Source organism: Haliotis asinina, chromosome 7, assembly GCF_037392515.1.
Source record: "Haliotis asinina isolate JCU_RB_2024 chromosome 7, JCU_Hal_asi_v2, whole genome shotgun sequence".
Lineage (NCBI taxonomy): Eukaryota > Metazoa > Mollusca > Gastropoda > Lepetellida > Haliotidae > Haliotis > Haliotis asinina.
The window spans coordinates 4,989,695-5,011,118 of record NC_090286.1 but is presented as its reverse complement, the minus strand read 5'-3'; the positions used below and the strand labels follow the sequence as shown (position 1 = coordinate 5,011,118).

General features: G+C 38.4%; 1 protein-coding gene across 1 annotated transcript in view; it reads left to right on the top strand.

Annotated features, from left to right (window-relative positions):
• Positions 1 to 4,289: 4,289 nt before the first annotated feature.
• LOC137290359 (3',5'-cyclic-AMP phosphodiesterase 4C-like) overlaps positions 4,290 to 21,424 on the top strand; it is a 374,490-nt gene continuing 357,355 nt past the window's right edge. Inside the window, exon 1 of the mRNA XM_067821234.1 lies at positions 4,290 to 5,744. Coding sequence (XP_067677335.1) covers positions 5,656 to 5,744 — 89 coding nt within the window. The 5' untranslated portion in view covers positions 4,290 to 5,655. The remainder of the gene's footprint in view (positions 5,745 to 21,424) is intronic.

Genomic DNA, 21,424 nt, shown 5'->3' with positions numbered 1-21,424 from the left:
TATTAATATGCTGTACATTCCAACCATTCTTGATGACAAGGTTAAATGATGATCTGTAGCAGGTAACATGAGACTTCACTTGGATCCCTCATACTATTGGTCACTGTGCTGGGAAAACAACTGATGGTACAATAAATGGACATTTATCCACTGTGAACTGGTTTTATCTGGTAGGACTGGTATTCCCTCAATGGATCGATCTGTTGTGACTGTTATCCACTGTGAAATAGTTATCTGTGAGGAGTGTTTTCTGCTGTGAAGATCTTATCTGTTAGGACTATTATCTAATGTCAATGTTTTATGTGTTAGGAATTATCAAGTGTGAAGATTTGATATGTTAGAACTGTAATCCACTTTGAAGGTTTTATCTGTTTGGACTGTTACTCACTGTGAAGGTTTGACCTATTAGAACTGTTATCCACTTTGAAGCTGTTATTTGTTAGGATTGTTATCTACCGAGAAGGTTTTATTTGTTAAGACTGTTATCCACTGAGAAGGTATTATCTGTTAGGACTTACCAGCTTTGAAGGTTTTACGTGTTAGAACTGTTATCCACAGTGAAGTTTTTATCTGATAGGACTGTTATCCACTTTGAAGGTTTTACCTGATAGGACTGTTATCTACTATGGAGGTTTTTATCTGTATGGACTGTTATCCACAGTGAAGGTTTTATCTGTATGGACTGTTATCCTTTGGGAAGGTTTTATCTGTTAGAAAATTCATCCGCTGTGAAGGTTTTATCTATAAGGAACATTATCCACAGTGAAGGTATTATCTGTTATGCTGTCTCCTGATCAACATCCTATTTTTTACAGACTGACACAACACAGATGAATATTGCTCTCTATAGAGTAAAATATCCCTCACTCCAGCATGATGTATAGAGTTGATGAGCCTGCAGAAACATGAAGCCAAACTGTCATTCCTTCTGTCTTTATGAGATATTGCCGCAGAAACCTGGAGACACAATTGTAAGACTTCTGGTGATAAATCATCCAGACCCTTATCGTTCATCAACCAGAACAAGAAAACATCTTGATTGCAGCAAATTGTCGCAGTTTAAAAAGTGATAAAGCAGCCCCATGCAGAAGAGTTACATTTGTAAAGTAATCTTGTGAAATGTCAAGCGCAGAAGATCAGTCTCCTCTGACCGTGAGGGTGTATCCAATTAAATAAGGTTTAGGCTGTAGAGATATCCTATTCACAATTTAGGCCGTCACATGATTTTCATACTCAGCAGTATCACAGTATTGTACACCCCACTTTTGCTGATATGCTTCACGGAGCATTCAATCAGAAGTGTTTTATATGAAAACTTGAATCAACAAGCATTGCTGGCATGTTTTGACCAGACTGGTGAACCAAAACATTAACTGGTTGGGATTTATCCCAAAATAACTCAGTAAAAGGTCTGTAAAGAATTCAGTGCCGTGTGGTTTTCATGGTTTCAGGTATCAGGCATTACTTCAATAATCTCTTATATGTTAGTTTTGGAACATTACAGTTTTCATGCTATACTTTATGAATCACGTGGCAGTTGTAAGATTATTAATTTCATGCATAACTACATGAAATTTCTCACATGGCAGTTAGCTTTATTCATGAGTCAGTATTTCAGAATGGAACTGGAAAGCATGTGATTGATATGGATCTTATAACAAAAACAGTCCCCCCCACCCCCCACCCAAGCCCAAATGATTGATAGTATGAACACTGGGCCAGACACACCAGTGTTTGATAGTATGACACTGGACAAGATGAAGTAGTGATTAATAGTATGAACACTGAACCAAACCAGTGATTGATAATATGAACACTGGTCCAGACAAACATGTGATTGATAGTTTGGACAATAGTCAGGGTATGATGATTTAGAAGCTGCCATTGCACATCCACATCATGCCTTGTTTTGTTTCTCTAGCAAAGATGGGCTATCTTTTGCACTCTCCACAGGGTAAACAGCCCCTGAAACTCTTAATTTGTCAGACTTACTCAACAAGAAGATTTGAACACATCAATACAAGCTTACCAAGTTTACGAAGGTTTTATTTCCTCACTGCCTGAAAGAATAAAGGCTTTGACTTTCATTTGAGAGTTTTAGAAAGATCTTTTCTCGTAGTTTAAGTTTAGTCATGAGCTCAGGCCTGCATCATGGAGGATGTGTTGGATCAGACATGTTTAGGTTTTCCAGATTTCATGTGTGTGATGGCCTTGTGTTGTGATTTCTGTGCAGATCAAACATTGGTTTGATGCGGTATACCTTGGTCATCGATCATTTTACCTAGCTTGATTACCTGCATGATTTATTTGAAATTATATGACTTAATGATTTGGTCCTACACACTTTTAAAATTGTAAGTTTGTAGGGAAAAATACTTGTATGCTAAAACAATTCTTGAGTCTTCAGGACAGTTTCTTTTATTTGTATCACCCATTCTCTCTAGGATTTCACTAGCTCTTGTACTCACTTTCTCTTTCACTCACTTTTACTCATTTAATTCTATCACTCACTCTAAACCCATGAAGAACCAGATTAGAATTGATCTTCATTAACCCAAGCTGGTCATGAGAGGCAAGAGGCAGGTAACGGGATCAGATGGTCCGTCTTGCTGACTTGGTTTACACATGTCATTGGAATTTCAGTGTGTAGAATGATGCTCATGATGTCAATCACTGGATTGTCAGTTCAGGTTATTTACAGATCAGATTTTATTGGAATATTACTATGTGTGATATTAAGCGTGAAAAATCCACTCGCTCAAGCAACCACTCCCACAACAACTCACTCAACCACTCAGCTACTCACTCAACCACTCAGCTACTCACTCAACCACTCAGCTACTCACTCAATCACTCAACTACTCAGCTACTCACTCAACCACTAAGCTACTCAATCACTCAGCTACTCTTTCACTCACTCAACCACTCACTCAACCACTCACTTACTCACTTAGCTACTCACTCAACCACTCAGCTACTCACACAATCACTCACTCAGACACTCAACTACTCACTCAGCTACTCACTCAACCACTCAGCTACTCACTCAACCACTCACTCTACCACTCTACCACTCTACCACTCACTCAGCCACTCAACCACTCACTCAACCACTCACTCAACCACTCACTTACTCACTTAGCTACTCACTCTACCACTCACTCAGCCACTCAACCACTCACTCAACCACTCAACCACTCACTCAACCACTCACTCTGCCACCCAACTACTCACTCAACCACTCACTCAACCACTCACTCACTCAGCCACTCAACCACTCACTCTACCATTCAACCACTCACTCAACCACTCACTCTGCCACTCAACCACTCACTCAACCACTCACTCAACCTCTCACTCAAGCTGCAACCACTCACTCACTCAGCCACTCAACCACTCACTCAGCCAAAACATTAACCACAAATTCGTCAGCTTCTACAAAACATTATCTTCAGATTAGTTGCAAATTAATTTTTTTCACCCACTGACATGCTTGAACAGTTACCTGATGTTGGCAGACATCCTGTGTAAACACATGGTTCATGCCTCCTCACCATCATCAACCACTGTGTCTTTCACCATTTACTCGCAGACAACAACTTTCATACAGATAATAGCATGCGTGAAGCTGAGAAAAACAAGCTCTGAGGAATTGTGGGTAATTGATGATGTGTGTATGGCGGTAGAGAAGGGTGGTCCTCTCTACTCGGCTCAAGTCAAGAGGCTACAGCTGTTTTACCTGTGTGTTAATGCAATAGTTACCTGACAGGTGTTTGGCCACTGGTTTACCTTGACTTGCCTGGATATGTATGGAAATCCATATGGATGTGTATATTTGTATGTTTGTGTATTGTAAAGTTTCCTGGTAGCAAAATACATGAGGGGATTTTATGAAGTGTAGGTGCATTCATTTAATTTGGAGACATGTGAAATGACAACTTGATTTAATTCACAGCAAAATTATTCATAATTATTCATTTCAGCAAGAAAAAAATTTGTTGGCTTTGCTTGACATCGTAAAAAATCTGTATGAAATAAAATATTGAATTGTATGAAACATTCAAAAGGTGAATTTCAATTTATTGTTAATTTGATAATTGTCTCAATTAAGGAAGTAACATTTTCAGTAATAGTATGCTATTCATATCATACTGTTCAATTTAGGTGCAAAGTAAATAAGTTCAAAACAGACCCGTAAGTATAAACAAGGTGTAATGTAATTCTCATACCTGTACAGCTGTGTTCAGTCAGGATGATTGTCAGCAGGTAAATTACCTCATGTTGACGTCACCTGGACATTAAAATGTGTTCATTCTCCAGACAGGATTTCTTTCCTCAAATGGTATGTTGTTCCATGACTATCAGAAAGATCTACCTTTAACGAGAATTACCTGTGTTTACCTGAAACCTGTAACAAGTGTTACCTGTATGGTCTTAGGTATACTTGGCAAGCTTTTGTGTCTGTTTGAGTAGTGTGTGATGAACGTCACACTGCCGTAGACTGGTGTTGCCACTCAAAGGCTATTTAAGCAACACTTCCTAGCGGTCATACGTCCAGCGATCAATGAATGGGAATGTTCACTGTTTATCACGCTAGGAGTTAATGCATACAGTGTTTTACTAAGGAGCAATACCATTGTAATTGAGCTGACTGTGTCTCAGTCTGTCTGCTGCCTGTGGAATACATTCTTCCTTCACATTCATTCATCCACGACAGCAGGTTTGAGAAGTGAGATAATGTTTATTATATTCAGTGACCTGTTGCCATAACCCGTTTGTGCTTACCTGCCTACTGTAAAAAAAATCTCTGATAGCACAGTAGTGTTTCACAGAGGCCGTAAATCGCATTCACATGACCTCGACACAACATAAACACAACCAACAGCATGTGCTTGGAGCTCTCCAGTCAATACGGACCCAGCGTAGTACTATACATTCCTTCAATGCTGTGAGTGCCATCCTTACAGTTGAGGCAGAGAATCTGGTGGAGGATTTGCCGTCACTCACGGACTGCCCACGAGGGAGGGAGGAGTCGGAGAATCAGTGGATGCAGGGTCAGTCTTATATCCACTGCTTGTTCGCAGCTCGCTGACATAGTTGTGGATTGGATGGCCAATGCTTGAATGGATGTTGTTAGGCAGTGAATGTGTTGTCAGTGGACCAGTGGATACCTCAACTTAAAGGTGCTGTCACTGTAAGGAAGCTGGCACACCTGTTCATAGTTAACTTGCTATTTGCATGTGGATCTTCACAGTGTCAGCACGTAATACCAAACTTTGTGCTACAGGATTCTGTAAATAAACACATTAGCTGTTGTTTACACTATATTGTTTATTGATGTAATATGAAGTAAAGAGTACAGTAAGGGGTGTGTTTATAGTGGAACGTGATAGATTCTGGCATAAACGTTTCTCATGGTTGTGATATTTTCAAGTCTTTCTGTAATTTATGCATAGTAAGCAACAGTAGAGTGGTTCCTGTATATGCAACTGACAGGTGTGTTGATATCTCAGGAGACTGACCTGACAAGGAGTAAATCACAGCCGATTCATTCATAACTGTGGTTTGCTCACAGCTAAACACTGATCACCAAGATAGTGTTACATTTAAGGATAATTTGGAATATACTGTGTGTAGAAGAACTGAATTGTCAGCATGCAGGGGGAAATTGGAAGCATTCAAGACCTTCATCTACAACAACTGCAACGTCTACGGAACCGGCGCCACACCTTAGCCAATGTTCGGTGAGTACCATAATGCATATCTATTTCATACACATGGTACATAACTAGTACACATGGTACATAACTAGTACATGCGATACATAACTAGTACACATGGTACATAACTAGTACATGCGATACATAACTAGTACACATGATACACAACTAGTACACATGATACACTAGTACATGCGATACACTAGTACACATGATACACAACTAGTACACATGATACACTAGTACACATGATACATAACTAGTACACATGATACACAACTAGTACACATGATACACAACTAGTACACATGATACATAACTAGTACACATGATACACAACTAGTACACATGATACACTAGTACACATGATACACAACTAGTACACATACACTAGTACACATGATACATAACTAGTACACATGATACACAACTAGTACACATGGTACATCGGTGATACACTTACAGCCTGTTACAAATGTCTGATAGTATGTTAATAGAAGGTACTGTTTAGCGTTAGTTAGCGAAAAAAATCTGTGGCCTCACCCATTCATTATCAAGATATGATGACAAAGAGTCACTGGTATTTTTTACCCAGGAAGTTTCTAATTTTGTAGAAAATCTATGTGTTGAATAAAATATGACTTAATGGCAAGACTGATCAAGCTGATCAGAATGTCCTCTCTAATCAAATGTATTTCTATTCAAGTTCTTGAGTTCTCTGGCAAAACAAATTAATGTAATCAAGCAGTCGATATTGGTTTCTTCATCAAAGGAACATGAACCATTTCTAATATATGTTACTGAGGTTGAGTTGAAGATAGACGTGATGAGCTTGGCTAAATGGTTGATAAATGTTTTTCCTGTTGCCAGGATCATCACCATGGTTTTATAGTGATGTACCGATATAGTCATCTATCAATTTCTGTATTGTCTGCCATGTCATGATCGACATGTCTGTGACTTACTTGCTAATATTAATTACTGTGTTAATTCATTTCCAAATACAGTAAATGCTCACCTGAGAAACAAACTGAGGGTACTCAATTTCTCAAACTATCCTCATTAGCTAGCCACTGGTTTATGTTACAGATATTTTTTATGGCAAGCAGATCTTGTTTGAATATTCCTTGTCTGTTTCTGAATTTAAGAAGTTATAGTATTATTTTTATTGTGAATTGTTTTCTTTTTAACCAACTCCAATCATCTGCTTGATAAGTTTTTCTTGTGAAACATGCTTTTTTTTCGCAAGGGTGGTAGTTGATTTTTACAATTTTTGTTGTTTTTGTGTTGCTGACCATGGAATTCATAAGGATTATTCAAAATATTGAATTGGTTGTTGTATAGCTGCAAGTTTGTCTTGGGAGATTGGGAGTCTGTTGACTTGTATGCCTAATAACAAAAATTGAATGAAAGTATGTGAGTTCACCCCTTCACCAACAGCTGGTATATCACTGATTATCGGTGGTTAATTTTTTATTTATTTTCAGCACTTTTTAGATTTTCTGGCTATAAAGTCCTCATCAGATATTCAGAACTGATTATATTCTTTCGTGGCCACTTGGCCACGTCAATAGATTAACAACTAACAATGGCCTCTGTCCAGCATAACCGAATACCTGGTTTGCTAGTGTTATTGCCCAGTAAGCTGATTATGAGGTTATATCACACGAGGCCACACAGGCAAGGGGTCTTATCGTGCTTTAGAGCTAATTCATTGTGTTGGAATAAGGAAACATCAATACATCGTCACAAAAGTTTCTTGTACAAATTAAAGGAAGGGACCGTAGCAGTTAAGGAATCTTATTTCAGAATAATCCTTCCAAACACACGCTCAGTTATGGAGTGTTTGTAATACTGCTGAAGATATTTGGAGAATCCCAGTATTTTGAAATATAGGTAGGGAGAGGTAAACTGACAGGTTACTTTGTGAATCTGTTAATTCCTTATGAAGCTTATTATCAAATCATCAAAACGTAATGAATAATATTGTGCCTGGTTCTTTTGATGAATGTTTGTGGAACGCAGAGGCTCACTGATAGTGACAGTTTGATTGTGGCATGTCCATTTATTGAATATATATTTCACATAAAACAGGACACACAGATAAGGTATCTTGTGACAATTGTTTGCTGTTATTTATTTTTCTTATAAATATTTATGGTAAGCTTTAAGGTCTTATTTTTATGTTAATGGCATTTACTTATATATGAGCCATTTTTGTCTATATTCTGTGGAATCAACAGTTTCATCAACAATAACACTGATACAGATAAATCATTTTCACCATTCTGTACAGAAAAAAATCTTTATTAATCCATGATGAAGGTGTGATAATTCTGTGACATTGATATATGTGCATATTCCTATAAAATACAAAGACAAATACAAACTTTATTGAATTTGCAGTAAATATTTGTGGTTGAAATATTAAACATCCTTTTGTAACAGCCTGTGTTTTGTTGAATGTAGATGTGCAAACTATAAATAAACCACTGTAGTGTTCACTCGGGACATATGGAAGGTGCTGGGAGATGTGTAATTCTTTTTCTCTGCTACCAGGAAGATTCATTGTGTTTCTAAAACAAACATTGGGTTAAAGTGCTCGATAAATATTACATGAGGACCAGTGAGAGGGGGAAAGGTTGTAAATACATGTAAACATTGACTTCAGGCATTGACACATTGTTTTGGCATTATTCGGTTGATTTAAGGGTGAAGTTATATGAGTGAGTGAGTTGGGTTAAATACCATTTTGATCTGTAGTTAAGTTGTATCATGTCTCGTCAGTTTGATGTGGGCAGAGTGTCATAAGTGAATATTGTTTTACGCCTCTGTTAGCAATAGTCTAGCAATATCATGATAAGGGACAAACCAGAAATGGGCTTCATATATTGTACTTATGTGGTGTGCAAGTGAGGCTGGTCTCTGGCTGTTACCATGAGTCTGATATGATGCAGACAAACACAGAAACATGACAGCAAACTGGGAATTGAACCCAGTGCTAGCATGCCTTAGATGATTGGGCCACATTTGGCCCCAGTGAATGCTGGTTAATTCTCATTATATCACATGCTTATTTGTAGCAAGCCACTGTAAGCCCTTCTTACTCATGGCCATAACCCAGGCTTATGTCACCTGGGAATTCTTCAGCTTTCTACCCACTGCATCATGGTCTAGTCCGAGAGCATCACAAATGTGTGCCATGTTGTGTAGTTTATTCAGTGGAAGGTGGGATTCTGATTTTTTTTCTGATTTCTTCAGCTTTCTACCCACTGCATCATGGTCTAGTCCGAGAGCATCACAAATGTGTGCCATGTTGTGTAGTTTATTCAATGGAAGGTGGGATTCTGATTTTGATACGATATAGACATTTTGAATGTCATATTGACACGCATGCCCAGTGTTGAATGTCAAATTGACATGTACAAACTATGTTGAATGTCATATAGACAAGTATAAACAGTGTTGAATTTCATACTGACTTGTGTAAACAGTGTTGAATTTCATACTAACTTGTATAATCAGTGTTTAATGTCATACTGACAAGTATGAACACTTTTGAATGCCATACTGACATGTACAAACAATATTAACTGTCATATTGAAAAGAATAACAGTGTTTATTGTCATATTGACAAGCACAGTCAGTGTTAAATGTCATATGAACATGTACAGTGCTAAAAGTCATATAAACATGTACAAACAGTGTTAAATGTCATGTCAACCTGTACAAACAGTGTTACATAGCATACTGATGTGTGCAAAGGGTGTTAAGTATCATATTTACACCTATGTGTTAAACATCATATTGTACAGTGTTATCATCTTGACATGTGTAAACAATGTTATACATGTATGTCACATCAACCTGTACCAACAGTGTTTAATATCATCATGACATGTACAGTGTTATATGTCACATCAACTTGTACTAACAGTGTTATATGTCATATCAACCTGTACAAACAGTGTTTAATATCATCCTGACATGTACAAACTGTGTTATATGTCATATCGACCTGCACAAACAGTGTTAAATGTCATATTGACATGTACATAAGACGTCGAATTTCATAATTATAAGATGCTGTATCATTTTTATCAAATGACATTTTAATTCATACATGACTGATTGATATTTGTCACCGGCACTTTTAAACTGTCAATAGGATATTTACAATAGATATGACTGATTGATCATAAATACGTCAATAGTTGTATGCATGCTGATATCTCTGTGCCATGAGCTATGAGACCCAAACAGACTCTGTCAGTAAAACCCTGTAAACTGATCAGCTGATTGGGGATGTATTGATCTCAGGTAGCCAAGTCATACAGGCCCTCAAAGAACTGTTTGTATTACTGATTCAGGCACAGCTAGAACCAGATGTGGGATGGGGTGGGTGAAGTTGCTGATGCTGCAGTTTATAGGCGTTGGAGGATGTCTATCACTGTACTGGTAACAACACTGAGCTTCCAGCAGGGATGATATGTCAACAACACGTCACACTGGTCTTTTATAGAAATCATCATATGAGTTGCCTCCAGCTTGCTATGTCAAAACTGGCACTGTTGACACCAGCGTACTCCTTTGTGAACCTGTAGTCACTGACCTTGAGTCTTATGGCGTATATGTCATTGTACACCTGTTATTTGAGGGAGGTAACTTGTAAAGACTTGAGCCAGGGCTTTGTTCTGATTTGTCTCCAGGTTTGTTAGCTCTACACCTGTGAGTGCCGATTTGTAAAGATTTGAGTCAGAATTGGTCTTCAGGAACCCATGCTTGTCATAAGAGTCGACTAAGAGTCGGTGAGGCTTGCTGACTTGGTTTGCACATAGCATCATATCCCTATTGTGTAGATTGAAGCTCATGCTGTTGATCACTGGATTGGGATTTGTGTCAGGGTCACTCACTCTCAGTCACTCACTCACCCAACGACCTACCCACCCGCCTCATTCACTCACTCATCCATGTTGTCTTTGTGAAAAAGTAGATCATGGATATACAACTTTTTTATTCTGTTAAAGTCTCCATGTAGTTGACATGTAACTTCTTTGGTGGGGATTTTAGAATTTGAGGTGATGAAGAATTATCATAAATTTATGGATACAGAACTTCACAGGATAAAAAAGTTATCATCATTCCACATCGCCTCAACTTCTAAAATGCCCATCAAATAATTCAAAGTAAGTCAAATAAGGCATACAGTTACATACAACATATAATATACAAGAATGTTACGAGTGAATATCGAAATGGATATTTCCCCCAAATGGTGAAAACAGCGTCAGCTTGTCATTTGTCATGTAGTCTCAAAGGGATTTACCGAATATTTTGCAATTGTGCTCACTAGGAATGCTTTGTGTTCATCAAAAGGAAGTGTTAAGTGTCACAATGTTTTGCATTTCCGGTATTAGTCCTGCTTCCATGCTCCAGTTGGTGAGCCCAGTGCCCCCAGTGTTACAGGTCGTATTAACTGGGGCGGTAGAGATATAGGATTACATGTTGTGACGTAGGTAGGTCTTTGTTGTAGAGCATTGTGTAGTCAGTCAACAATGGTGGACATAACATCATGCATGACAGTGTCAGGAACAGTGCTAGGTGTAAGGTGTGACAGTGTTGGGAATAGCAGTGGATGTAAGGTGTGACAGCATTAGGAATAGTGTAAGGTGTGACAGTGTTAGGAATAGTGGAGGATGGAAGGTGTGACTGTGTAGGGAATAGTGGAGGATGTAAGGTGTGACTGTGTAGGGAATAGTGGAGGATGTAAGGTGTAAGGTGTGACAGTGTAGGGAATAGTGGAGGATGTAAGGTGTGACTGTGTAGGGAATAGTGGAGGATGTAAGGTGTAAGGTGTGACAGTGTAGGGAATAGTGGAGGATGTAAGGTGTAAGGTGTGACAGTGTAGGGAATAGTGGAGGATGTAAGGTGTAAGGTGTGACAGTGTAGGGAATAGTGGAGGATGGAAGGTGTAAGGTGTGACAGTGTAGGGAATAGTGGAGGATGGAAGGTGTGACTGTGTAGGGAATAGTGGAGGATGTAAGGTGTGACTGTGTAGGGAATAGTGGAGGATGTAAGGTGTAAGGTGTGACTGTGTAGGGAATAGTGGAGGATGTAAGGTGTGACAGTGTAGGGAATAGTGGAGGATGTAAGGTGTAAGGTGTGACAGTGTAGGGAATAGTGGAGGATGTAAGGTGTAAGGTGTGACAGTGTAGGGAATAGTGGAGGATGTAAGGTGTAAGGTGTGACAGTGTAGGGAATAGTGGAGGGTGTAAGGTGTGACAGTGTAGGGAATAGTGGAGGATGTAAGGTGTAAGGTGTGACAGTGTAGGGAATAGTGGAGGATGTAAGGTGTGACTGTGTAGGGAATAGTGGAGGATGTAAGGTGTGACTGTGTAGGGAATAGTGGAGGATGGAAGGTGTGACTGTGTAGGGAATAGTGGAGGATGTAAGGTGTGACTGTGTAGGGAATAGTGGAGGATGTAAGGTGTGACTGTGTAGGGAATAGTGGAGGATGTAAGGTGTGACTGTGTAGGGAATAGTGGAGGATGTAAGGTGTAAGGTGTGACAGTGTAGGGAATAGTGGAGGATGTAAGGTGTGACAGTGTTGGGAATAGTGGAGGATGTAAGGTGTGACAGTGTAGGGAATAGTGGAGGATGGAAGGTGTGACTGTGTAGGGAATAGTGGAGGATGTAAGGTGTGACTGTGTAGGGAATAGTGGAGGATGTAAGGTGTGACACTGTTGGGAATAGCAGTGGACATGTGGTGTGACAGGATTGAGAATGTTAGGAATGATATGTAATGTGTAGATTCAAGCCTGGACCAGCAATACAGAGATTAACAGTATGAGCATCGATCTACACAATTGGGATATGACATGAATCAACCAGGTCAACGAGCTTGACCACCCAGTCACTTTACTTTACAACATGCATGGGTTGCTGAAGACCAAGGTTTATCCAGATCTTCAGAAACTGTGTTGAAAACAGTATTGAAGGATACATCTCTGTAACAAGGATAACAGCCTCTAAAGGAGAATAACATTGTAGATGAACAAGTGGGGGCAGGGTTTCATTGTACGTTATTGAGCAATTGATAAACTCTGAAGACTGTCAGAACCTGCACCGAGTTATCTTCTGTAACATGAAAGGTGTTCATCGATATATTGTTATTCTTTCTCAGTGCTCAGACTTAAAAATGCTTCTCAAAGAAATTAAATTTCTCTATCCACAGAAGTGATGGTTTGTGTTAATACTGAAGTACTGTTATAGACACACATGCTGGATTGTTGACACCTGCTCTTTTGTTATATCCAATCTCCTCCATGCTGAAGTGGACTGTTAACGGACTGTTAACATCCAATCTTCTCCATGCTGAAGTGGACTGTTAGCATCCAGTCTTCTCCATGCTGAAGTGGACTGTTAACATCCAGTCTTCTCCATGCTGAAGTGCACTGTTAACGGACTGTTAACATCCAATCTTCTCCATGCTGAAGTGGACTGTTAGCATCCAGTCTTCTCCATGCTGAAGTGGACTGTTAACATCCAGTCTTTTCCGTGCTGAAGTGGACTGTTAACATCCAGTCTCCTCCATGCTGTAGTGGACTGTTGACATCCAGTTTTCCTGTTGCTGAAGACCATGAGCGACAGTATTCAGATGACGAGTCAGCAACATGCAGCTCTTTGTTGAGTGTCATCTTGTGGTAACTGATTGAAGATGGACAGCCGTCTTCTCGCAGCAGCCTCATCCCACCCACAACCAGCTGTCTGATATTAGTGAAGGTAATTAGCTATCAGACTTGCATTGTAGAGAAGCAGAAATGTGTAACTCATAATTAGTTATTGCAAGGCTTCATGTTGAAACCATCTGTAGGAAGTTGGTTTTCCAGAATCTAGTTAATTAATTAAGTAGCCAGGGTCAGTGGTCAGGGATAGTCTGACCTACCCTAGGCAATTACCACAAATCAGCAGTCAAATTGTCAACTTTGTCAACACCTTCACAACTTCTCTCATGAATAAGGTCTTCAACAAAAAAAAGCTGCACTTGTCAAACATGCCACGTAGTATACTTGCAAACACTGCAAGAAACAATATGCAAGCAAAACCAAAGAATGTTTCAGAATCCAACTATCAGAACATTATGCTGATATCATACATAGGCGTGACAAACCTGTCGCATTACATTTCATGTTGGAACATCACGGCAAGAGTGATCTCAAGCTTGATATCATCACAAAACTTCCCGAGCATCCCAATCTCTGGAACTACAGTGGATCTTTGAGCTACATGCGTTCCAACCACAAGGACTCAACAATATAATTGTTGACTGAAATATCCCATAGTCTAGAACAACAAGTGTAGATTGCTTCAGTTCTAGTACATCAATTTTTCTGGGCTCAGTTTGGATTTGTTTTATAGATAAATATATATTTTTTTCATATTTCTGCTTAATGTCATTTAGTCTGTCCCTTTGATCTCATTCTGGTTTGGTCCACCACACATATTAAGCTGTCTGCCTATACTGTGGGGCTGTACCTGGGGCCCATAGAGTATGTCACACTGGTACCTTCCTATAACCAATTGATCAACATAGCAGTCTAGAAACAAAGACTCTAAACCGTGCGAAGGAGTTTAAAGTTTTATCGACAGTTGTTGATAATTTTTGATAAAGAAAAATAACAATTAGCACTATATATCATCCAAACTCATTCTTACAATTGTTTCATTTTCAGTTAGTACTTTACAATGACAACCTTGACTTGTGTGTACACTGTGAGGTAACCAGCTTCAATGGCAAAGAGATTTATGATGTCATTTGATTATGATGTCATCACTGATGACATCACTACTCTACAACAAATTTCATGACAACAATGTCTTCAAGTCTCATGACATATTACTTGGTCCGACTAAAGCATTGTAAAAGCCACTGTATAAAAATGTTTGTTTAGTTAGTAATAGGTGTGTGGATTTTCATCTGGGTGTTGACAGAAGCTAGAAAGAGATTTTACAGACAGTACATGTATGAATTAAAAGCAACATATTCCTGTCAAAATGTCATTTTCTCCACCACTCAGGTGATATATATATTTTCATTACCCAATCTATTCATACAGCTCATAGTTATGAGGTGGCTAGAATACTACTTAAACCAGTATAAATCTTATGTATAAATCTTAATCAGACATACGAGGCAAATAACAAATCTGAAAAATATCAAAAATTGCATCTGTTACCTGTCCCATTTTTAAATTATGTAATGAAAATAAATACATACAGACATACATACGTACGTACATATGTACACACACACACACACACACACACACACACACACACACACACACACACACACACACACACACACACACACACACACATACATACATAATACATACATACATACATATCTACATACATACATACATACATACATACATACGAAGACACACGCACGCACGCACACACACATACATACTATATCTTGCATCTGTTGTCTGTCCCATTGTATAAATACTGTGTATAAATCTTTATCAGACATATGAGGCAAATAACAAATCTGAATCATTTTTAAATGGAACAAATAACAGATGCAAGATATAATATATATCATATAATGAATATATGTATATATGTATATGTGTGTGTGTGATGTGTGTGTGATGTGTGTGTGTGTGTATATTCATTACCCAATTTTTGAAAATGTACAGGTAACAGATGCAAGTTTTGATATTTTTCAGATTTGTTATTTGCCTCGTATGTCTGATAAAGATTTATACATAAGATCTATACTGGTTTAAGTAGTATTCCAGGCAACTGATAGCTATAAGCTGTATGTATAGCAGTCATAACTTGCACCTCTAGGAAATGGAACCTGTCCTTACTATATAGTGAGCAGCTGGACACCTGTTTGAGATGTAGACGAAATGTTAATATCTTCTAGGCTTCATTATGATTTGGATTAAACATTACAGGCTAGTATGAGGTACTGGGAATACATTTAACTTAAAAAGTCGGTCACCATGTCAGATTTGAAATTGTAGTTATCATTTATTGTTTCTTATTTTCATTATAGGATATTTAGTCTTCCATTCTTTTTGATTCACCTCCATTGGGAGTATTATGCTCATGCATACTGCCAGGCGCAGTGAGTTATCACACAGCCTCATCCCCACAAGGTACCCATTTGCAGCTGAATGAACTGAGTCCCAGTCACAGTATTTTGTCCAATGTTACTACATGTTACTATACCTGCAACTAGGTGTCTGCATGTGTTAGTGTGTCCACCATCTGGTCACCTACCATCTGATGAGTGGTTTGTGAACATCAGGAACTTGATGATATATGTCATGGATTGAACTTCTCACAATATTATTAGAAATGTCATCCCATGAACATGTGAATTATTTCAATGAATGAACATCACAATAGGATTTTTTCATGAGAATATCACACCAAGAACTTGCAAAGTTTAATGTACAGTGAACGTCACTTCACATAAGTGTGCAAAATAGTTTCCAAATTTCACTGGCCATATGGGCTGCAAAGTTACCAGCCCACAAAATAATTCACTAATCCAAAATTTGAATGAAGAAACTAAGCACAAGATTACAAAAAGGCTAAATAAGAAAAAATACCATCAAAACATATACGAAAAAATACCATCAAAACAAATAAGAAAAAAAATGTCCGAAATATTTTGTTCATGCTCAGACAAGTCGGAGAGAGTGTTATGTTTCCAAAATGGCCACATTAAATTTTACTAGCCAGTTCGGACAGTGACTGTTGAGATGTACCGGCCCAGCTGGATTCTTACTAGCCACAGGCTAGCAGACCAGTTGTTATTTTGCACCCTTCTTCAAGGTTGTCTTTGTGGAACAAAGATTATACCAGGAACTTACAATGTATGTCTCATCACACTAACAATGTCTGCTGATGCTGTTTATATGTGAGCGTCCATTGATCTATCGCGCAACACTAATTACTTCCCCAACGTAAGTGCTATGAGAAGACAGTGGAAGAGTAATGTTTGTGTGTATCATTTAAAAGCTGTGGCCCAGAGACAGACATCAGCATTGACCGAAAAAACACCCAGTAACTACAGCACCACAATCAGCTGTTCAGAGTTGCATCGCTTAGGCTTGTCAGGACCCTGTGGTTCATGTTGAATGTTTGCACTGTGGTTTGAATATGTTTCACCAAAGTGAGAATGTCTGAGACCTAGACAAATAGTACTGACAGAAAGTATATTATAAAACACTATTTAAGTTAAGCTGAACTTGGTAGTCCTTTCCTCACAATGTTGATGTGTGGTTGAACTGTGACAGTAGTGTTAAACTGGTAGAGTGAAAGTATTGTGGTAGCTACTCCATACTAACTGACACCACGAGTGTTGAGTCCAGCTATTTAGACATTTCCAAACACTCTTCCTTGTAACGTTTGTGTTTGGTGGAACTGTTGTGTTAAAGTTCTAGAGTGAAAGAATAGTGGAATACTAACTGACACAGTATTAAGTGTTGAACCAAACTCTTTAGATGTTCCCCAACTCTGTTCTTTGTGATGTTGATTTGTTTTGGAACTGAGATGTAAGTAGCATGAAGCCATGTCGTAGAGTATTGAGGGTGCTCCATAGACAACACTTGAAAACACCTCTACCCAAACTTGGTACCGTCAAAATGGGAATCTGCACCCCAATATGGAATTGAACCTGCCTGTGTTTGATGAAAGAAAACAGTGTGCCTCATAGTGCGAGCAGACGGCACGATTTATGGTTTCTGTCTGTAAAATTGGCTACAGATCCTGTACTGCTTGGTGTACTGTGAAGTGGAACATGGATTTAGGGAAAGATCACTTGTCAGAATAGAGATTATCTTTTTGTAGCCCGCTATTCAGCTGTTGAGGAGAGTGTTTCCTTTATTCCACAAGTCAAGCTGTCAGTCAGACAAGATCTGATTTATAACCTTCCTGGCTAGGTGTGTATAGTAGCTGTGTATCAACACCAGATATTTTGATTTAAATATTTGTTAGGAGGTAAAGCTAATATTTTGAACAGATGAGTGCCATTGCCTCTTGTTAAATGACAGATTAAGTGACAGTATGTGGGGATATGTGTGTGTAATAGCAAGCAAGTGGGTGGGCATATGGGTGACAGAGATGGAGAGTAAGCAAGGGAATTGATTGGTGAGTGATTAGTGAGAAAGTGAGTGTATTGTAAATGGATGAGTGGGGGATAGGTGAGTGAGTGAAGAAAGGTGAATGAATGGATAAAAATATTATTTTGATACACCTGGACACATTGACACACCTTGACTCATCACCACACCTGTATTACATATCTGGACACATCACCACACCTGTACTACATATCTGGACCCATCAACACGCCTGCACTACACACCTGGACAGATCAACACACCAATAAAACACCTGGCCATCAGTGATGACAAACGCCACCTTGATGACTGACAGCCAACAAGCCAATAATGGCTGCATGATGTCTCTAGCCTAACAGATTGTTGACTATCACCTCATTATGGTAAAGAGCAGCATTTGGTCTGTTGTTGTCAAGGCTATCGTGGACAAGTGATCTCATCAGAAACAGTTTAACGATGACTTGACAGCTGGTGTAACCTGCCCAGGTCAAAAACTAACGACTTCATCAGCGCGACACTTCATTGATGTGTGTGGCCTTAGCCCACACTGGCCCCTGTTGGAAGCCAATAAACGGGGTTGTTAAACTGTAGGTATCTATGTCCGTACACATTTGTTACGCTGTAGGGTGAGTGAACTGCTGGGGAAATAGAGTGTAGATGTTGTTAGGAGGGTAGGGGAGTGTAGGGGTGGTTGGGGGGTGGGGGTGTTTGCATGGGGGAGCTGATCGGATTTCGTTGAGCTGCTGGGTAGTGATAATCAAGAATGTTTGTTCACTGTATGAAAATAGATATCATGGTGACATTGGTGTACTTATTTAACTGGGCTGATTGTCACAATGAAATGGTCCTAATAGACACAGTAGCAGATAGTTTAGTGACAAATCATGTTTCTTTGTGTCATACAAAATGCAGAAATGAATTTTGAGCAGTGAACACTTTTTATATGAAAGTCATTAAAATGTGGATTGAGGTGGTTTTTTTATTATTATTTGTTTCAAAGGAAGATGTGTCAATCAAATAGATAAACTTTTCACCTATTCCTTGTGACATGGGAATATTTATTAGAATATGCCAGAAAGACCAGAATAAATACCCTGCAGTGCCAAGCAGGTGTGAAAAGAGCAGGTATTATGATCTACTGATTCAAGCTGTTGTGGTGATTGTTGAGACGGATACAATGAGACTACGAGAGTCAGTGGTATCTCTCACTGACACACATTTACTAGTCTGTCGTACAGACCCTGAAGTATATATATCCAAGAAAGCTCATGCAAGTCTAGAAAATGTGGCAAGTCTAGATTTCATGGCTCCATTTCATTATACTATTTTTTTTCACTATGAACGTTTTTTCAGTAAAATATGTTCATTTCAGAGACTAGCTGTTAATCTACACATTTACAATCTGTAACGCAAGTTGTGACTTTTATTATAACAGGCTGTCTGAAAATACAGAATTGTGATTTTAACAAATATATTTTTCATTTGAAAAGAAATCCCAGGATGATGAAGAAACCTGAGGAAAATCTGGACTTTTTTCATTATGGTTGATTTTTTATTGAAGTGCTGAGCAGAAGGGAAGACATAGGGGTCCATACATGGTGAAACAAACTAGAAAGTTCGGATGAACATTAGCTGTATTTCAATTTTCAATTAGTTTTCAAGCCGACTTTCCTGAAAAAGATGAACAAAATGTTCATTGTGATGAAAGTCTGTTTCAGTTAGATTGTCTCATATTGCATGAGTTGGATTTTATGTCGCTTTAGGCAATATTCGAACAATATCACTGCAAGGGACACCAGAAAAGGGCTTCACACCTATGTGGTTTCATATTGAGAATTATGGATGAATCATATAATGAAATGAACAGAGGAGTCTGTTGTATGTTTGAATCAATCATATTTGTGTTAAAACTTTCTATATATATAGAGACATGCAGCTGGCCGCTCAGTTGTTATTGATGTCACAACAATGACAGTCATAAATATCCATCGGAGGTGTTTGTTGGTGTGTTAGTTGTTTAACATTGAACTCAATATTATCCAGCTACATGCACTTGTATGCAAATATTGAGTTATTGATTAATAATCCATGCAGCTAGGATACCATGACATGCAATCAGCACAGTGACGAGACCTGTCCATCCAATCTGTGGAGACGGGTCTTTGACAGTTATAGGTTGTAGGGGGTGTTGTGTTGCTTGGATTCTCATCGGCTTGTTGAGGCGTTAATTAAAGGAGGTACAACCATCTGCCTTTTGTTTCATTCATGCTCTTAATTATAAATACACAATACATGTCTGTTGTTTGAAAAATATAGTGTATCACAGTGAATATAAATTGCAGAGGATTTAGTGACATTTGATTATCAATGTTTGTTGCAACTTTACTTGCTTTCAAAAGTTAAGACTCAAAACAATCAACTATATGTCGTGTATATATGTATGGTTCCATATATATGTATGGTTCCATCAAAGATGAATTTTCCACTAACTTTGGGGAACCAACTGCAAACTTTATGCATGTGCATGAGGATCATGCATCAAATTGCTCAAGACTAGATTCACAAATATCGTACATGTGAACAGCTACATTTTAGTGTCAAAATTTCAGTTCCTGTGTAAACAGTGCCTTTATGGAGCATGGAATTTTGTGCAGTCTAGTGTTGTAAAGTAAACTGAAGAAAGTGGCTACGTTTACACTAGTGACTTTTGCCTGGGAGTATATATGATGTTCACTTATGGATATGAGTTTTCTGATGGGCTAATAATAGGATTGGTTTGTGTTTTATCAGTGATGTCACTGATGTTTAGGGTCAATGAATTGATGAACAATTCATGAAGTTTGTATTATTATTGATTGATTGATTCATTCTTTCATTCATTCATTCATACATATGGATTTTTTGCCATTAATTCGTTTGTTCATTCATGTGGTATGTTTTGTCTTTCATTCATTTAATCATATTTCCTAACCGTGAATGTCTGTGTCAGAATATTGGTCTTCAATAACCCTTGCTTCTTGTGATGTCAGTAATGGGATCAGGTGGTGAGACTTGCTGACTCGGTTGACACACATCATCAGCTGACACATGTCATTGGTTTCCAGTTGTGCAGATTGATGCTCATGCTGTTGATCACAGGATTGTGTGATAGTTATAGACTGCATATATATATTGCTGAGTGTGACATAAAACTAAACTCACTCAATCACTCACTCACTTAATCATATACTTCTAGAGGTAGAAGTAAAGTCAGTACATGAATGTACACAGCATGCACACATCAATAAATAGTAAACCTTTGCTGAATTTATAGCAATCAGTTCTCAGGCACCATAATTTCATCGTTCCCTTTGATACTATCTGATGTCAACTAATCATATTTAGAGTTGTTGTCAGCGTACTTCAGTTGGACCAGGAATGAGTTCAATCAATGGTTACATATACACAAGGAATAAATTTTCGCAATAATTTATTCTTCAAGTTTTAATGATTGGAAAAGCCTACAATAGAAAGAAAGAGAATTCAATGACACTATATATCAAGTGAAGTGT